The 18,895-nt window shown below is 40.5% G+C and overlaps 1 protein-coding gene across 1 annotated transcript in view; it reads right to left on the bottom strand.

Moving 5' to 3' along the window:
- LOC143149025 (neurotrimin) overlaps nucleotides 1–15,941 on the bottom strand; it is a 162,765-nt gene extending 146,824 nt beyond the window's left edge. The window contains exon 1 of the mRNA XM_076316000.1: nucleotides 15,861–15,941. Coding sequence (XP_076172115.1) covers nucleotides 15,861–15,933 — 73 coding nt within the window. The 5' untranslated portion in view covers nucleotides 15,934–15,941. The remainder of the gene's footprint in view (nucleotides 1–15,860) is intronic.
- Nucleotides 15,942–18,895: the final 2,954 nt, after the last annotated feature.

Raw genomic sequence — 18,895 nt, 5'->3', positions numbered from 1 at the left:
ATGCGCAGGAAACTTTTCGCTCCATATATTGCATATTTTGAACACCGATTTCTGAAAGCTTCGTTGTGTAAATTTTCCCTCGGCAAATATCGATAAGAAAATCATGAAATGTTCGTTTTCAGCGAACGAAGCTTTTGTTCGTTCTTAACAAAATTAATTGATACGATGTGTTTGAGTTCTACCTATTAAATTTAATTGCATTGAAGAAGAATTCGTTTCTTGGAGCTTCCTAGATTTTCTATTACAGTAATTATAGATACAGTAAAAATAAATCGATCCAACATGGCACACTTAAAGTGTGCTGGTATAAAAATTAAAATACTTTGATCGATCAAAATATTACAAAAAACGAAATGCTTCCATCTGTGTACTATACATGATTGCCCTCAAAAGAGTAAGTTGAAAATGTAAAATGGAATTGACTAAACATAAACACTACCATAGAAAAAAGAATAAAATGACCATCGCTAAAGATCAATCAAAATTGCAACGAAAACGAAAATTTGCGAAATTCTTTACTTTGTCAAAAATTGTACCATGCACGTGACATATAAGTGAACGCAAACCTTGTCGAAAGAACTTGATTTTAAAACGAAATTTTAATCCCAGAGTTCAATACCCGGATAAAGGGTTTTCTACGCTATTCCAATGATAAAATTTCAAGTCTTAGAAAAGCATGGTCGACAGAAGGTGTATAATTGTGAACCTAGAGGTAACAAAGCTAACCTAGGAGTGTTGAGGTGTAAGTCACGTATAGATGCCATCACTGGAGAGTACACAGCAAAGAATCGAATGGTCTTTATAGCCCTCGTGAAAGACAGAAAAGGATAAAAGAAACGTAGATACGAGGGTAGAAGGTCGTCGGTGGAATTCACGTCGGGGAAGTCAAAGCATTGCCATAATTTACGGTACCGTGTGTCCCATTCAACCCCGTCGCGAGATCGTATCGTTCCGCAGGTGTCTGGCTGCACTCTCGCAGGCATGCAGGGGGTACACGTACACACGCCACACCACAGACAACCGCGGAAACACAGTTTAACAATTCCGTTTTTGTCGCGTGAAAATAACTCGCGTAACTGTTCGTTGAATTCGACGGAAATTGGAACTTCGTAGAATGCGATAAACATACAACTTTCATGCAAAATGTTTCTTAGTATACGAAAATGGTCGTACGGTGTACAAGTTGGGAACATTTGTATCTAAAATCGATCAAAAAAATGTTCAAAGAATAAGTATTTATTGCTTAATTTTATCTGGTCGTACAACATACAAGTTGGGAACATTTGGATCTAAAATCGACCGAAAAATGTTCAAAGAATAAGTATTTATTCTAAAATTCACGAGGACGTTTTGTGAAGGACATAATTAATTACACATTTTATAATTTTGTCTCAAAATATGACTTGTGCTTAATATCACTTTTCGTGAAAATATTCATTGGATTAATAGAAGATCTAACAAAAAGATTTTTCATCCAAAAACAAAATATGACTGTACTTGTTTTTCGTACGAGATACGATTAAAAAATTAATTTTCAATTGATAACGGAATTTTTTCTTGTATTTTAAAATTTATGCCACAGGGCTTGACTCATTATTTCAATACGGTCATTGTTAACGTAAACTTGACCTATTATTACCTGTACGAATTTTATGAATACTTCATCTCTGATTAAACCACGAACGGATTATTCAAACGGAGCTATCGTATTCGATTGATTTTTCTTAGAGATTGTATTTTAATTTTTCCGTAGACAAAGTATGTGATTTACGGTACGCAGTTTCGTCGACGCGTAACGTTTTCGCAATATTGCGAAACCATATCGTCTACAAAAATTTAATCATCGTGTACCATCTATTTCTGTGCTCGGGACGAACGCAATATTCAAAGGCTTAATCATCCGTCTCGCAAAGCTAATATGTATCCCTGGGTTTATTATTCGCTCGTAAAATATCAAAGTGTAACGATTATACGTTATACCCTTCTATGTGCACATGAAAAGTACGACATTACCTGAAAAAGAAATATTCTGCAACCGGTACATCTACGAGAAATAAATATACAGATGTGCGTAATCGATTATTTCTATTCTCAACAGTTTTGAATAGTTTTGAATTTTCCAATCAAATTCGGAAAGGACTACATCTCCGTCTCATTTTTCTATAAATTATTTCGTGTTTTAATAATCGATAAACTTAATAAATGTACCGAGTTAAAATTATCCAGAGATTGTCAACAATTCCTTCGTGTATAATTTGACTCCAACTTGGCTTGTAAAAGCTTCCGATTCGACTAGATCGAGTAGAATAACAGCTTCTAACAAATAAGTTGGAACTAAATCAACTGGCTGCTCAGGGCTACAGTGGGCTTATCCCCACTATCCTGTTTAACTACGCCCGTCGTACTGTTTGGCTACGCCCACAGCTCTCATCTCTCATCTCTTCGCGAAATCTTACAGTCACACGCTGTATTTGAAATAAACCACCATACCATAACAATAGAAATAGATTCCTGGTCCACCACCAGAAAGGCGGTCCTTAGAAGCCGGTTAAGCTTGCACCGAATATTGTCCGATCGAATCCCAAAAGACCTATACGATTCGCTCTGTATTTATTCTGTGTTATTTTGATGAGAAACAACGTGTACCGAATTTAAATAAAAAAACAACAAACCATTTTGAAATATAAATACAACTGAAATTAACAAAAATAAAATTGTTCCTTCGTCACGAACGTCAACAAATAAAAGAACTTCCGAAAACTTCTCTAGTCTCACTGTTAAAATTAATTCGAATTGACAAACAACCGTACGAAAATTGACAAAAATGAAATTACGTCCCTGTCGCAAAAAGCAACAGATAAAAAAAGTTCTGAAGATTCTATTCTCGTTGCTAAGATTAATCCGAATGCTCCTTACATGAGAAACTTCGAACGTTTAAGACTTACCGGAGAATCCTCCGGGAATCTGGGACCAAACAACAACCCTTCTACTTTCAAAACCAAAGATGTACAAATACATCTTGTCGAAGACCAAGCTCGGATTCGTGGACAAGAAATAATTCGACCAACTTCGAAGTATATACATAAAAAAGTTAATAATTTAATTTCACTCCACCCACTCGACGTTTCTTTTCGTTGAGGCGGGTCTGTAGAGAGTTTGGGAGACACGAAATCGGATCAACCGTAAAAAAAAAGAAGCTTTTTCGAAGAAATCGACCAAGAAATTACACCTCGAAGTCACGGGAACAGAATGTCCTCCGTTTGAAATATCCTGTGTCCACGAAGGGTCGTGGTAGCACGTGGTAAACATCGATCCGTTTTCAAAGGACCACAGGGATCGCTCTTCCTGTTGAGAGAAGATTCAACATTGCTCGATCTTGGTACCGTAGACGAAACTGGGATTGATAAACTCGTCGTTAGAGCGAGACGATGAGATGAAGCCGGATTTTATCGGCGGTACGTTTAACTCATTAGCTTTGGAAGTTTAAGTATGGCCGTGACGCGCCTCAGTAACGAGCAGCTCGCTAGAGAAATTCATTTTAGGGGCGGACTAATTGTTAATCACGCTTCAAGGCTAGTTTCGATGTTTCGTGATAAACCAAGAGGATATATACATATACATATACATATATATACAACGAGTTTCCTCGTTGCATCGTCCGCGAAGACGGTTTCTGACTTGGCGCGAGTTTATCTGATTTTTCCCATGAGAGAAGTTCAAAAGTTAAATGAAGGACTACGATTGGATAACACGACATCACCGGCGCGTTCCATTAAGTCCTTCGGAATGAAAGCGTGAAACTGTTCCAGAGAATTTTAATTAATCGGAGCGTTTTGACTCCAGAAGGATCTAAGTCGAAATTAATTGAAATATTTGCTGTATTTTAATTGTCCCTGGCATACTGAGTGTCCCCGAACGAAAGGAGAGCAGACAATTGTTCGTTGAATTCCCAGTGAGCGTAACGCATCCTCGGTGTACGTTTCTCGCCGACACTTGGGTCGTTAAATGTTTTAGAAAACATGTGAACAATGAACGAAAGTCGTGAATAGGAGTGGTGATACGAGAACGGACACGTATTTGTTTATCGTCGGAGAGTGAAATAATAAACTTTGAATATCGTATATTTGGAAATTCAAGTTTGGAAAGTTACTTTCAGACAACGTTGAATTTCGAACTTTTTAGATAACAAGTATTTATTACTTTTTGATAGATTTCTCGGAACTCTTTTGAACGGTATGCGCTTTACCTATGTTTGAAATAAACTATCGTTTTTCACTTTTCAACAGATTTTCCTTTTTTGCATTGTTGTCGGCGAAACACACGCACGGGTGCAATATTAATTTTACAATCAAATATTTCCGAGCGTACGTTTGTTGGGGGACAAATTTTTTTAATCATACGTTCCGGAACACCTTGCACGACACGCCACCGTCCCGATTAATATAATCTTCTATTTTCACATCGCAATAATTCCCTTTTTTTTTAATTTGAGATGCTAATATCTGGTTACGTATAAAACTTTCCAGCGCTTTACGGTTTCCTCTATCACGTTAAAAATTACGGAAACAATTTTACTGTATTCCATTTTAGTCCACTAGACGCGAAACGAATTTCATTTACCCGTGAAAGTGCATTATTGTTTCATGGCTTTCCTCTTCAACAAAATGTTACTTTGCCCGATAAAAGTATGGAAAGACTCACCTTCCTTACGTTTCCTTACGTTTAACGTGTCGGAGCGTAAATTTAAAGTATAATATTCTACCTCCCTGGTTTACTTATTTATTTAATTTTCAAACTGTTCGACGCATATCGATCGAGGCTACCTTCGAGAGAGGGAATATTGAAACACTTTTAAAATCTCTCTACACAGCGAGACAAAAATTTTAATTACATTACACCGCAATTCTTCCCCCCGTTTCAAAGTCCAATTTATCATCGACTCTGTCCTCCGAAATCTAATTATTAATTTCACTTATAAATTTTATATTACTATTAAAATGTAAACGTACATAAATTACTCCACACACAATTCCACTATTTCCAAACATTCTCACACAATCCAAACTCACACGAGTTCCACGTAATTTTTCCCTCTGTCAAACCATTTGTTCGACGATAATACAAATTATATTCAAAATTTATATATACATTCGAGCTTCATTTTATTTACATGGAAAAAAACAATTTTTCCAATATTGCGATCAAATTTACGAGATACGTTCTCGAAACTGTAATCGGAGAATGGGTCTCTAACTCTTCAAAAAAATCGATTCGTTGCCCGAAATTATTAGACTGTTCGATGTGTCAAAAAACGACTACCGATTTAGCTGAGTGGATCGGACCCGTTAAAGCGTGTGTTCGCCAACAGACGCGTGTTTGTCCACGCACGATTCGCCATCTCTCTGTGAGAGATTTCGAGGCGCGAAGTGGCGGGAATTGCCTATTTAGTGCCGATTGCGCGCGCAAACAGGAATACGTCGACTGACAGTGGCTCCCTGTTTGCGAATTAGGTGCAATCAAACGCAAAATCGTCCCGGCAAATATCGCGCTATTTGGTAATCATAGACGCGTCCCTAATTATTCCCACGTTCGTACACAAACGTCTTGGCAACAAGAAAGATGCCAACTCGAATGAATGGTGCAACTCGCGATGGCTGCGCGCGACTCTCGTTCGCAAGCTGCAACCCTCGATTAGAGGAACGCGCGTTTCAGTAAGGTTCACGCGCGAACGAATACACCGAACTTTTAACGAGTCTAACGTCCACCATTCGCAAAAATAGAAGAACCCCAACGAGTCGAGAAATAAAATTTTCAACGTTCGATGGAATTTATTATTCACGCGGAATTGAAAAATTACACTACAGGGAATTATACGCGCGAGGAAACTTTTGAAAATATCAATTCTCTTCGAGAATTCTTTTTCATCAGACCATAGAATGTAAAAATTTATAAAACTTAAATTAATTTTTGATATTTTTCACGGTTTTGCGAATATTCGCAACAGTACGAGAAGGTAAAATTTTTTTAAACAATATTTCCACCTCTCAGAACATTTTATCACCGTAACAAAAATTAGTTACGTTATCAGTATCGTTTGAACTACGTTTCTCCAAAGGTTCAAATTTTTAGGAATTTTTGAATTGTCCAATTACCCTTGTTAGATATATTTCTTCTTGTATTTGTATTTGAAAACAAACTGCACGACATACGACTATTCGGTAAATTGTCAATACTTTGTAATTTTGTATATTTTCCTCGAATACGACTCGTTTCATAAAAAAAGTACGCAGATTTACGAAACGGGACGACCGATATAAAAGCGAAGTGGCGTGTAAGTCGCTCATAAAGGGGTCGAAAATCTATTATTTCTCCGTGATGTTATAGCGAATGGATTGACCCGACCGTATTAAAGTAACCCCATATTTCCGCCTAAACTAATTTACTTCGTTTCAAAGTGTCGTTCTGCGGGAAAGAGGAGCACGTATCGCGCCTGTGATGTCCGCGCAAAAGAACAACGTCGACAGGGAGAAAGAAGTGGATAACAGAGAGGCAGCACGCGCCCCAGCCTAATGAAATATGCACCCTCGCGTCGATCACGAATGACCGCCGTCTAATAACTCGGAATACGCGATAAATCAAACACCAGTCGCCGGTGTGTGTAATCAACGAATCAAATCGTCGACAGTCCGCTCGTTGGAATCGATGGTGCAATTAATTTAAACGCCTCATCCTTGGCATTCAGCCGCGTCATTCGAAGAATCAAAAAACCATGACGCGTGTACATCAACGTCACTTTATGTGCAAGGTGTCACGTTACACGCTTGACGAGGCTTTTTATACAGAGTAGAAGCAGAAATGGGGTAAATTTCGAGAGAGGTGTTCAATTTTTCTAAACAAAATATGATTTTTAATTTCTCGATAGAGGAATCTGATCATTTCGGAAGAAAAAATACGTAGAACGAATTATCATTGATCGACCCGAATTTTGAATATTTTCGTTTCTTAACCGAGTTGAAAGAAAGAAGAGACGTCGAAAAATGAATATTTCTGATCGAGGTGGTGCCATTTTCGAATAATTTACCCGAAATGGACACAATTGAGACAAATTTCTTCTCAGCGTGTGTAAAGAAAATCAGTTTCGATTAAAGTTCCACGTTGAACTACATTAAACGAGGCGTGCGTTTACTTCATCCTCCGGGACAAAAAAAAACCCTCGATTTCAAACTATCTTAAACCCTCAACGACAAAATGCCTCGTATGGATTATCCTCTCTGTTAATCTTAACGGCTCACCTGGCAAAAAAAAAAAAAGAACTCGTTCCACCTTCTATCCTTTCGAAGCCAGACGAAAGGAAAACACCGTACCGGTGTAAAGTCAGAGGAGGGATTTAAATGTTGCAAGCACTACGAAACGAATATAAGTACGAATGTAAATACACGATCGTAAATCGTAAACACCGATGGGAAATCTCCCGGCTGAATAATGCATGAAACGTGTGTTCATCCGGATTATCCGTCGCACCTGTCTAATAAAAACATTCGCAAAGGGGTCTCCCTCTTTCGTGAAACAGAGAGAGAGAGAGAGAGAGAGAGAAAGAGAGAGAGAGGGAGAACGATGGTGAACGGTGCCTTTTTACTTTCATCGTGGATCACGGAAAATCGTGTAGCTCATCAGTCTCGTTCATCGTCACTTCTCGATGCGAGACGACGAAAAACACGACGATCCGATAAAAAAGCAGCATCCGCCACGGTAAATTGAACCGAATCAAAGGGTGCGAAAGAACGCGCCCCGCCCACTTTACCCCCACCGCTCTCCATCGACCACTCGCCGCCCGGCCGATCCTAATCCGTTGTTGTTCGTTCTAATTGAACCCGGTTACCTCTTACGCGGCGAGTTAAGCAAATTCGTAACTAATTCGGGTAATAAGGTTCGCGCAATTAGGGAGAAGCCAGAACGGTAGATTTACGGGGACGTCGAGCGACGCGCGATAATTCGGTGCTAAGTCATTAGCCCGGCCGTTTACACCGCAAGGTGTGCATAATAGCGGCGGCGTATCTCAGTGGCCCCTAATTCGCGGAGCATCCAACGCTCGCCCCGTTGTTCCGATTATCCTTTCAATTTTATGCTTATGCGTTCCCAGCTTGGCTCCGGTCCGAACGTAATAAACATTTCGATGCAATTTGCTCGTAGAAATCTATGGAACTCGATTTAACCGCGCGATCGAAACACTTCCTTGGAAATAAGAGGGGTGGAGTGTAGGGGAGTGGGGAGGTGGGAGGGTGTAGGGGTGTGTCTCGAACTCGCGTCCATTGTGCTTCAACGTGTATTGGGCTGCATTGGGATTTTTTATGAAAACCGGAATACTACGTGCAATCGAGGTTAGGTCTTACAAGAGACGAATACAACGCTACCAGGATGTAGGGAATACATTCACCCCGGGTAAATGAAACGAGGTCGTCCCCCCCACCATTGTTTCTGTTTGTTCGGTTTTCATAAATCGCGACAAGCCCTCGAATTAGGCGGATTCGTAGATACGCGATTAACGGAACAACTAGTGTCCAGAACAAGTAGTATATAGTTTTGCGCGTTTATATTATTTACGTGGAGCAATAGTGTTTTCCTTTCGCGGGGAAATACGCCTGGATTTGTTTAGTTTCGATCGTTGTGACGGAAATCGAATGTCGAATATATTCTAGGGAGAAGTAAAGATCAGTTTTGGTAGGAATTATCAGTGGTATTGGGTATTACACGTTACACAAAGTTTTCTTCTCGTAAAGGATTACTTATGAATCTGTTTAACTTTGGTTAACATCTGCAAAGGAAGATTGAATACCAAATGTATTCTAGGGAGAAAGAAAGATCGGTCCTGGCTACAGGAATTATTAGCTATATTAGGTTCACATGTTAAGTAAACTTTTTTTTCGTAAAGGATTACTTATGGATTTGTTTAACTTTGATTAATATCTGCAAAGGAAGATTGAATACCAAATGTATTCCAGGGAGAAAGAAGGATCAGTCCTGGCAGGAATTGCTAGCCATATTGGGGCAAACGTTTTAGTCGGATTTCAAGAGACATGTAACTGAAGCAAAAATCCCTCGACACTGTGCACACTTCCTTTATTCACGGTACCACTCTTTTAAAACTGATTTTTGTTTTCTCCCTACAATACATCCTATTTATGCTGTTCGATTTACGTGAGAACTTCCAAAACGAATTAACCACCGTAAATCGAGAATTTATCACAAAGTATTGTACATATTCAATACAATCATCCTTTACACCCTACAAGAAGCTGTGAAACACTTTCGGCAATTTTTATGATAATTCATAAAAATCCGTAAATTTCATTTATTATAATTTTTTATAACATCCGGAGCCAGTCTCAAGTTCCTTTTCGAGAAAACGTTTTCGAACTTATTTACCAAAACTTTTGCACACGGAATAGTATATCCCATCAGCTCCGGTAGCTGGAAGGAGTATCCTTTCGTTTAGTTAACCTCGTATAATCAGCTCCACGGCTTGTACGAGAGCCAAGAGCGGTCCAATCAGGTCGATCGTTGGTTTCGAATTTGCTATTTAAATCGCGAGCGGCGCGTACATCCCCTACTCCCTCGTTTCACCCTCCCGCCTTTCCACCCCTCGATGGACGTAGAAATAATCGTTCCGGCGCGAATAAACGAGGGATCTCCAGCACGATCTACGAAGTGTCCCGTCAGACGACTAAAGAACCTATTTCCACCCGACCGGCCGAGAAAGAGAGAGTAATTATTATCACGCGAAAGGATAAGGAGAGTTCGTTGGACTAACTTCCGCCGTGATAATTTATACTTGCCATGGTTCGTGCGGTGCGGAGAGCGAAGAAGGGGATTGGAAGTAGGGGTACGGTGGACGGAGGGTTGGTGCGGAAGGGTTAGGAAAGAAAGACCGCAGGTGGCACAATGCCGACTTCGCGCGTTTCCATTTGAATGTACCTTGCTGCGATTCTAAGCTCTTCCCCCTCTGCGAGAACACGTAATGAACTGGAGACGGCGATTACACAATAACACCGAACCGTTGAATTTGCAGGTTAGCGGTGTCCAAGAGTCCACGATGACTCTCGATGGATCGTGATACGGTTCGCGCACTCGTCGGGAAAGTTCCGATTTTCAACGATTGCAACTCGTGTTTGCGGTACGCGATTAATCGCGTCAGTTGCTATACGTGAGCTTTTCAAATACTCGAGCTTCGTCTCCGGGTTATTTACGCGGAGAATAAACATTTTTGCGTATGTTCACAAAATTTTGCCCCCTTTGCAAAAATTTCGTCCCACAAATATGTTCGCACACTCGTCGGTGAAGTACCGATTTTCAACGATTGCAACTCGTGTTTGCGGTACGCGATTAATCGCGTCAGTTGCTATCCGTGAGCTTTTCAAATACTCGAGCTTCCTCTCCGGGATATTTTTGCAAATGTTCGCAAAATTTTGTACGTTGACTAACAGACGCGTGTTTGTCCACGTAATGATTGCAACTCGAGGGTTGTCGATGAACTGTTCAGATACTCAAAATGATTTCTATACGTCTTCGAGGGAAGAGTTCGCAATTAATCGAGTCGTTGACGATCCGTATCCCCTTTGACGACCGAGGACAAGAAAGTGCTATTTACGAAGACGGTGCACTTGGCTGAGAAGTACGCAGCTGGTTCGTAGAGTCTCAAGCGGGGGACGGCTGCAACTTGAGAGACCACGGACGCGCTGGCGAACTTCTCGCTACTAATGACGACCAAATTAAGACACTCGTCGGGCATCATCCGTGTTACGCGATACATGGATTTAAAAGGGGGTACTCGAAACCCCGAAATCCACTACGAAGGAGAATTTAGCGACGATTGGCTTCGCGAAAAGGATATATATATATATGAAATTTGACACATTTCGAGGGAAAGAAATTTGAGAATCATTGAATCGTCGTTTCGTGCCAGAGTTTTGCGTTTTCGAGTCGTGAGGGCTCGTGTCGTCTCGGTTGATACGAAGCACGTGCTTAGGTATTCGAGAGAAGAGATACCGAATTCGCTCTCAAAGTCTTAAGGACAAGAACGGAGATACGATTACACGGTAATGGAGTATGTGTCGAGACTTAGAAACAAGATTTTCAATTTACAATCTCTAGGTAGAGATACTGTGCCTGATAAAGATAAACACAGAGATAAACATTCTCTAGCCCCAAAATTGAACAAAGATTGTATAGAAAAGATAACTGCACAGAACGAGGACTCCATAAAAAAGTTAATATAAAAAGTTATCTTTGGATAATACGGTTGTCAAAAAAATGTTCGTTGCTGGTACAGGGGGTTTTGAAGGTTAATTAACAAGGAAGGGAAACCCTTTGACGATCTCGTACCGGTTGAAGAACTAATCAAAGTTGAGAACATCGGAAGAATTGTGCCTGGCTAGGTAACTTAACATCCGATTCGAGACTGGTTTTCGTGTGACGTATTTTTATTCCCCGAAGACGAGATAAATTAAGAGGACGCCATTTTGAGTGGCTCGGGGGTACGGTCGTGTCGTTTCAGGAGAAAGTAGCTCCGCCATTAAAAGAAGCGAAGTAATAGTATCCAGGGGTGGTTCCGGCAGAGGCAATTGTATACGAAGACACAAGATACCTTGAGAAAGTAGAATAACTTGTTTTTACCGTGAAACTTTTTGTTCCTTCGAGTCTCAGAACTTTTGGGGCAACCTAGGTCGAGCAATGACGCAGTCAAACAATATGGTGGGGGTAATTCCTCTGTGGTCTTGAATTGCCACTTGATTTCGGCCAGACTGTAGCCACTGTTTCACGAACGTGTGCACTTTGGAAATATTCTGTTATCGAAACAACCAAGCTCTCGATTTGAATATATTCGTAGAAATCGTAGCTTTTAAACGAATTAAAGAAGAAATTTATTTCACAAAGTTTTTAAATACTCGATAAATAGAGTCTCAGAAATCACAAATGTTGGAGAACTGACAATTCCTACTAAATCCTGGCAGGCGCACGATATTCGCCAAATCTGAAGGAAATTCTCAATATTTATGAAACCCTCGATACACTCTACGCCCGTTACACTCTTTCATGCGACTGACACTCGAATTTTACGCTTCCTTCCTAGTGCTCCTTTATTTTCTTCTCCTCCCTTTACTCGGGTTACCATTGTTACTTATATCCATTTACCGTACACCCTCTCGTCTCTCGCACTACGAAATTATTTAAATAAATTTAAATAAGGTTCGATAAACCGGTTGGTAGGGAATTTCTAATCGAAATAGATTAAATTTTCTTTAAAGAAAATTTTCTTTAAAGAAAATTTAAATACTCGCTTCGATGCATCCTTGTCGACCAGGTGCAATACTGAAATTGCATCAGTGTGGTGCAAAACTTGGTCTGTTTCTAGTAAAATGTATTACTGTTTGTTCATTAATAACACTGTAGTAAAAACTTAGCGTCTTTTACAAGGTTTCCTTCGCAACACGGGGTCTAACGTCGCGTTAAAACAGAATGACGTTGCATCTTCTGATCAGCGTCGTTTATTAAATTTAACAACTTCCATTTCGCCCGAATGTGACCAGCACAATATTTTATACTTAAAGCAAGACGTAATCTCTGAAACGAAGCAACACCGACAGAAAATATATACTGCACCGTGTCGTGGGAAATCGTTTCTCAAAATCGAGAAGAACTCGTTTAACGATGCAATGTTAAAGTTCGAACAATTGATTTTCAAATTTAAAAGCACTTGACAACGCTATCCTACCAGGAGGAATATCAACCACTTCTTAGCGTTCTACCGACGTGTAAGACGAACGTTATTATTTATAAAATATCCACTTGACCGTTTCTCTCGTCCTCGTTTGATTCGCTTCTTAAAAATGCTCAAACACCGGGATGTAAATATTCTCGTTAAACGAGGTACAAAAGACGCTACGACAGATCGTTAATAACAAAGACGCGTGCATTAAATTATTCTTCGAGCTTTGCTATTCTCACTCAACGTATTTGATTCTTAATCGTTCCCCTCTTATCGCGCCTTTCTGCATTCTATTAAGATACAAGATCAGCTATTTCGAATACTTTTCCGAGTATCGCTGTACACACGACCGTACACAACATGGAAAAATAACTCCCTCGCTCGACGAGCTATCGAAGCTGAAAATCTACAAGCCGGTGTGCAAGTTAAACGTTCGGTTAAAAAAAATATTACCGCATCGAACATACCGTATTTCTTTCGTTCTTAATATTCCGTTTGTCCTTCCGACCAATTCAGATACGCGATCTGCTAATTCTTTCGAGCCGCGTAATTTATCAGCCACCGTCCACCCCACCGTAGGTGGCTCTCACGTGATTAGAAAGTCGATCACCGAAAATGGTAAACGAGGGATAGTTTTGCGAACGGTACAATCGCCCTGGATCGATGGGGGACTAAATTTACAACACAATCCCGCGACGTCGACGTCGTGCGCGAGTCCAGACTAACGCGGATTTTATGCAACTATATACGAAGCAGTAAAACGGGGGTGGCGATTAAAGAGATCCAGCGAACCGATAAGATTTCGATCGTCTCTTTCTCTTTCTCTCTCTCGAGTTCTATCACGCGTACAGAACAGACGAGAGTTCCTCTTTTTTCCAAGAAATGGCAAAACGAGCGAAACACCCTGAAACAGTGCTCCGCGTGGATTTATTTTTGCACTTTTCTCAGAGGGGTGGGTGGTGCTGGATTTTGTTGACATTTAAAAAAAGGCTTGGTCATACTTGACCCGTTTCGTCGACACGTAACGTTTGAAAGGAACGAGCGGTAAATTAATAAAAATGTGCACCGCTCGAAAGGAACGGAACTGGCGCGGTGACGAGAAGAAAAAATCGTCAATAATTTTCGCGAAAAGACCACTTGTCCTTTGATCTCTCTGGTAGCGTCGCGGCGCCCTCGAAGACCGAACAATCGACAGTGATTAATAAATAGTAATCAACGAACAATGACGGGAAGTAGCGCGACAAGATCGGTCCAGGAAGTTGGAGGATTAGTAAACAGGAAGGGACAAGTTGACAGAATGCCTGGTAAGAGCCGGTTCTTTGGTGCGAAACTGAAGATCAAGACGAAACAAATCGAGAAATGTACTCGTGTATTCAAAGTGCTCGCTGATTGTACGCGAACACAGGATCCTGGTGTAGTTTCGCGTTCGATGAGTCGACGAGACGATCGTGTTGGTAAATATCGTGGGAAAAGGAACTCACCATAGGTAGGTGACACTGAACGAACACCTCAATACGTCGCGATCGTCAGCATAGCGCGAATCACACGTAAGAATAACAGTGACAGAGGTTACCTTGGTTTCCTGTCTCTATATCTCTCTAGTCGAGGAGGTAAAGTTTACAACCACCACGTTCGCTGTTCGATGGCCAGACTAATCAGCGGTCAGTTTACGATCGTCGCAGCGGGATACCTCGCAAGACAATCGCAGCCAGAGATGACGAAGTGCTGACACGAGTTGACACATCTGGTCGCATGGAATTACGCTTCCCGCGGGCGCGTAAAGTTTACCGCACGCTCGAAACTCCACAATTACACCGAACATAAACCCTAGCAGTTGTACGTGATCACAGTTCGCGGACGTATTCCGTGCAACCGTTGACGAATCGTTGCGAGTTTGCAACAACAACGATAGAACTCTTCTAGGATCCTTTTTTCGGCGAATCGTCGGGTATCGATTAACAAAGTAGAAGCTAGGTCTGGGTTAGGCGCAAGGGTTGAAGAATTGTTGTGAATTTGGAATAGTAACGATTGGAATCTTAGGGAATCTTATTTCGATGAATTCTTAACAAGTTTAGAATAACAACGATAGGAATCTTTAAGAATTTTTTTCCTAGGGAACTAACAGGTATTAAGTAACAAGATAGCTGATTATAACGATTGAGTCTGTGTTAGGTGTAATCGTTGAGAAATAATTGTAAGTTTAAAGTCACGGTCATAGAACTTTTTAAGGATCTTTACTTAAGAAACTGACAGATATTAAGTAACAGCGCATTGATTCTAGGAGTCAAATGTATATTAGGTACACTCATTGACAAATAGTCATAAGTTCACAATAGGAACGACTAAGAGTCCCTGAAAACTTTTCCTTAAAGAATCGTAAGTTTAAAATAACAACTTCTCGAGAATCTCTTGTTAAAAATCTGTCAGGTGTTGGTTAACGGAACAACTAATTCTACAAAGATTATGTACACAGGTTTACTAAAGGTTGTAACTTTAGATGAATCTTTTACCAAGAAACTGTCAAATATGAACGAAACAACTGATGAACAAAATAATATGAACACCAATTTTACCAATGAAATAATTTTGCACGTAATCCGTCTACTCGCAAAGATTAAACAAGGGAACATTCTGTGATGTTTTCAGCCATGTTTCCTTGGTATTTCCAGAGTAAACTTGAATATTCTACACAGGTTAATACTATGATCCACAATATTAATTCAAGATGCACACATATACACACAACCAGAACAGTCTTGGTCGAGGAGAAACTTCAACGTCTCCCTTGCCCGACACAATCACCCGATTTAAACGAATATTCCAATTGGAAGATGTTTTCGTAGAATGGGTAACATTCCACTTGAAACTATTCGAAAGTTGTACGAATCTATTATTCCAAGGAGGACCTCCTTTGGGACGACTCGCGACTTAAGCGTATCAATGAAACGATGTTGTACATTTCACAGATGTTCACATTATTTTGCAACACGTTGGAACAATTGCAAAAGAAAAAGAAAAAAAATGTTAAAAGTGACGCGGGTACAACACTGAACAACCGTGTGCAGAAAGAACTAATCGGACGAGTTGTACGATTTACCTGGTGACGGTTCGTTCAGCGCGGACGCCCATGTCACGATGCAGAAAACCGAAATCGCGAGAACTGGGAGCATATTGCTACCTGGACGACGCGACTACAACTGACTGGCGAACGCCGGCCGCTCTGACGCTTTGCCGCCAACGAGGCGACGCATGCGCGTTACCACAGTCCGCGAGCCAGGCGAAAGAAAAAATCGCGAGATATCTGTTTACAATTGTCCCGGCGACGTGGCACGCGGGCACAAGTGCCTCTTCCCTCTGCGAGAGGGAGAACCGGATTCTCGGCGTTGCTTTCGTACTAATTACATTACATGGTAATTACTTTAATGATTTCATCGTTCCGTCTGATCTCGTCGTCCCCCGTTCCGACTCGTCCGACGTCTTGAAAGACTTGTGCCCAAAGTGGTTAATTGCATTCATCGATAACGGATTTCTCGCGGATAAATACGCGCGAACGAAACAACGGTTCAATTGGGTGTCACTGATCGAGGAACTGCAAGTGAATGTTGTGTGTAATAGCGAATTTAATGAGTCAGATTCTTTGCGCGAGACGATAGTGTTCGATATTGTTCTGTTTTACGTGTACAATGTTTGACGTATCGGTGATGTACGAGGTTGGTGCTGGAGTTGAGGTGAAAGTGAATGGTGGTACGCGCCAAATGTTTTGACTGCTCAAGGTCGCTCCCTCGTTTAAGTGGTATTACATAGTACTTTTTCTTTTATGGTATTGCTGTGAACTTTGGTTATATTTACACGCATTGTCGATCTTTGAACCGCTAAGAGAGACTATTTTTTATCTGTTGCACTTTTATTCTTTTTTTTTTTATTTAACTAACCTGACATCTGTCCGGATTTATTTTTCATCGACGACTTATTTGGCTCGTGATTTATCCTGATTCATTGAGCACGGCTTAACCTACAAAATAGAAGAAATTAAACATTTCTTTAATACGAATATCAAACTTTGATTGTGTTACTACGATCTATTTAAATCAATCTAGAATTAAAATTGTTCTCAGAAAATACACAAATATTGCATTTCAGTCCAAATTTTTCTCCACCCTTTTTAGAAGGTTCGCTCTATGCAAATAAAATGCAATTCTACCTGTTTGTTACCGCATCGCGGTGAAATGATTAGAATAATTACCATAACACTTGAGCCGTATATATTTACGTGGAAGTTCTACTTAAATTCTAATTACACAACGTTGTGAAATTCTTGACGACTCTGCATGATATTTCGCTTGTCGTTGTTCTTACGGCAAAAGCTCACGTAACATAAATTATTGTAAATTAAATTTAGAAATTCGTTCGTCTTATACAAATATTCCACAAAATCGATAGTTTAGAGTAGTTCTTCCAAGGATAAAACGAAATATACTATTTATCGGTATCAACTTACCGCGCATTATTTATTTCGCGCCTTGCACAATTTTTCCTGATTTTTCGATTCGAATAAATAAAAACCCTGTACGACGAATTAATCGCGTTACACTGTAAATAAGCGAATCGAAATAACCAAAAAAAACTTTCTTTCAAGCCCGTGACTCATAATCCGCTTAAATGGCGGAGAAAACTTGAAAATCCGGAACACTTGGAAAATCTTGAACCACTCGAACGTCTTCGACGATTCGACGCTCCGGCATACCTTGAAAGCATCAAATATTTCGACATTTTCGCAGGATCCTCAAAGTCTAGGAGCACTCGACAACATTACCTGGCCAGAAAATCCTAGACATTTCGAAAATCCTTAAAGTCTTCGAGATCTCCGCGGATCCCCCGCGCGCCCGTAAAAATTCGTGAAACGTGGCGGCAATACGAAAACGCTTCACAGGGAACGGTTTACTTAAAAGTATAGCGAGGATAATTTTATTTTTCCCCCGTTCCAGTTCCCCAAGAATACTGGAAGGTATTAAATACCGCGAGTTACGCGATGCTATCTCCGGCCTCGTCCTTCCGTGAATACGTAACGAAACTTTTCTTCAATTTAACACGGATCATCCATTGTTTCCCTGCAACCGTTACCTGGCTACTTTCAACGTTACTTATCAATTTAAAAACTACGAAAAAACTTGCGAACCTCCAAGTTCCGGCCACGCGCCATTTTTACTCGTAACGAAACTTTCGGTTAATCTTTTCGCGTTAACGGATGCGAATTACGCCACCGTGAATAGAAAACTTTAACTCACGCGCTTTAACTCTCCGTGGCGCAGTTGCTAAACCGTGTGAAATGATACGAAATTACTGAAACGAAAGAATAGATTAATTAGATACTTAACGCTGGAATTACCGATGGTGAACGTATTTCTATTTGTATCGGACCACATGGGTATCTTCGAAGTTAAACGGGGAAAGGAGAAATTAATTTACGAGTACCATTACATGTCTATTTTAATCATTGGCCATGAATATTTATACACTTTATACGTTATAACGCGCAACGTGGGCAAAGACACCGGTAATAATTAAGTAATTTTAAAAAGAAGCTTGAAACAGGTCAGATTCACCCCTTTGATAGTTCTAGCGTTAATTACAAATACTTGTACGAAGTTATTTCAATTTTTCACGATTGAAAAATATCCCAAGGTAGGACATTCTTTAATCCACTGTGGCCGAAAGAGTCGAACACTACTCACCCCGGTTGGTTTCAGCTGCCCCGCTTAATCGGTCGTAAAGACCGAGTTTGAGTCATCGAACGTGCGAATGTAAGTAACAGTTACGTTTACGAGAATGGTATTCGCGAGAGTGGCGGATAGTAGCCGTCCTCGTTCGTAAACTTTAGAAAAATTTCAACGCGTCCACGAGGCTTTTACGGCGTTGTTTATACCAAACGTGTCGTGTCGTTTTGTTGTTTCATCTCGCCAGAATCGCGACATTAGCCACACGAGGCTCTGCAGCGTCGTATAAAGGGACCGGTATTAGCCCCCGGGGCTGTGTTTGATTACGTTTACGTGTATCGCGTTAGAAATTGCAGCCGCCACCTGGACGAGAAAAAAACGTTTGAGAAATATCCTTGGCTTGCATCTCTCGTTACAA

This window comes from Ptiloglossa arizonensis, chromosome 7, assembly GCF_051014685.1.
Source record: "Ptiloglossa arizonensis isolate GNS036 chromosome 7, iyPtiAriz1_principal, whole genome shotgun sequence".
NCBI lineage: Eukaryota > Metazoa > Arthropoda > Insecta > Hymenoptera > Colletidae > Ptiloglossa > Ptiloglossa arizonensis.
Note: the sequence above shows the minus strand (reverse complement) of the source record. Positions and strands in the feature narration are given on the sequence as shown.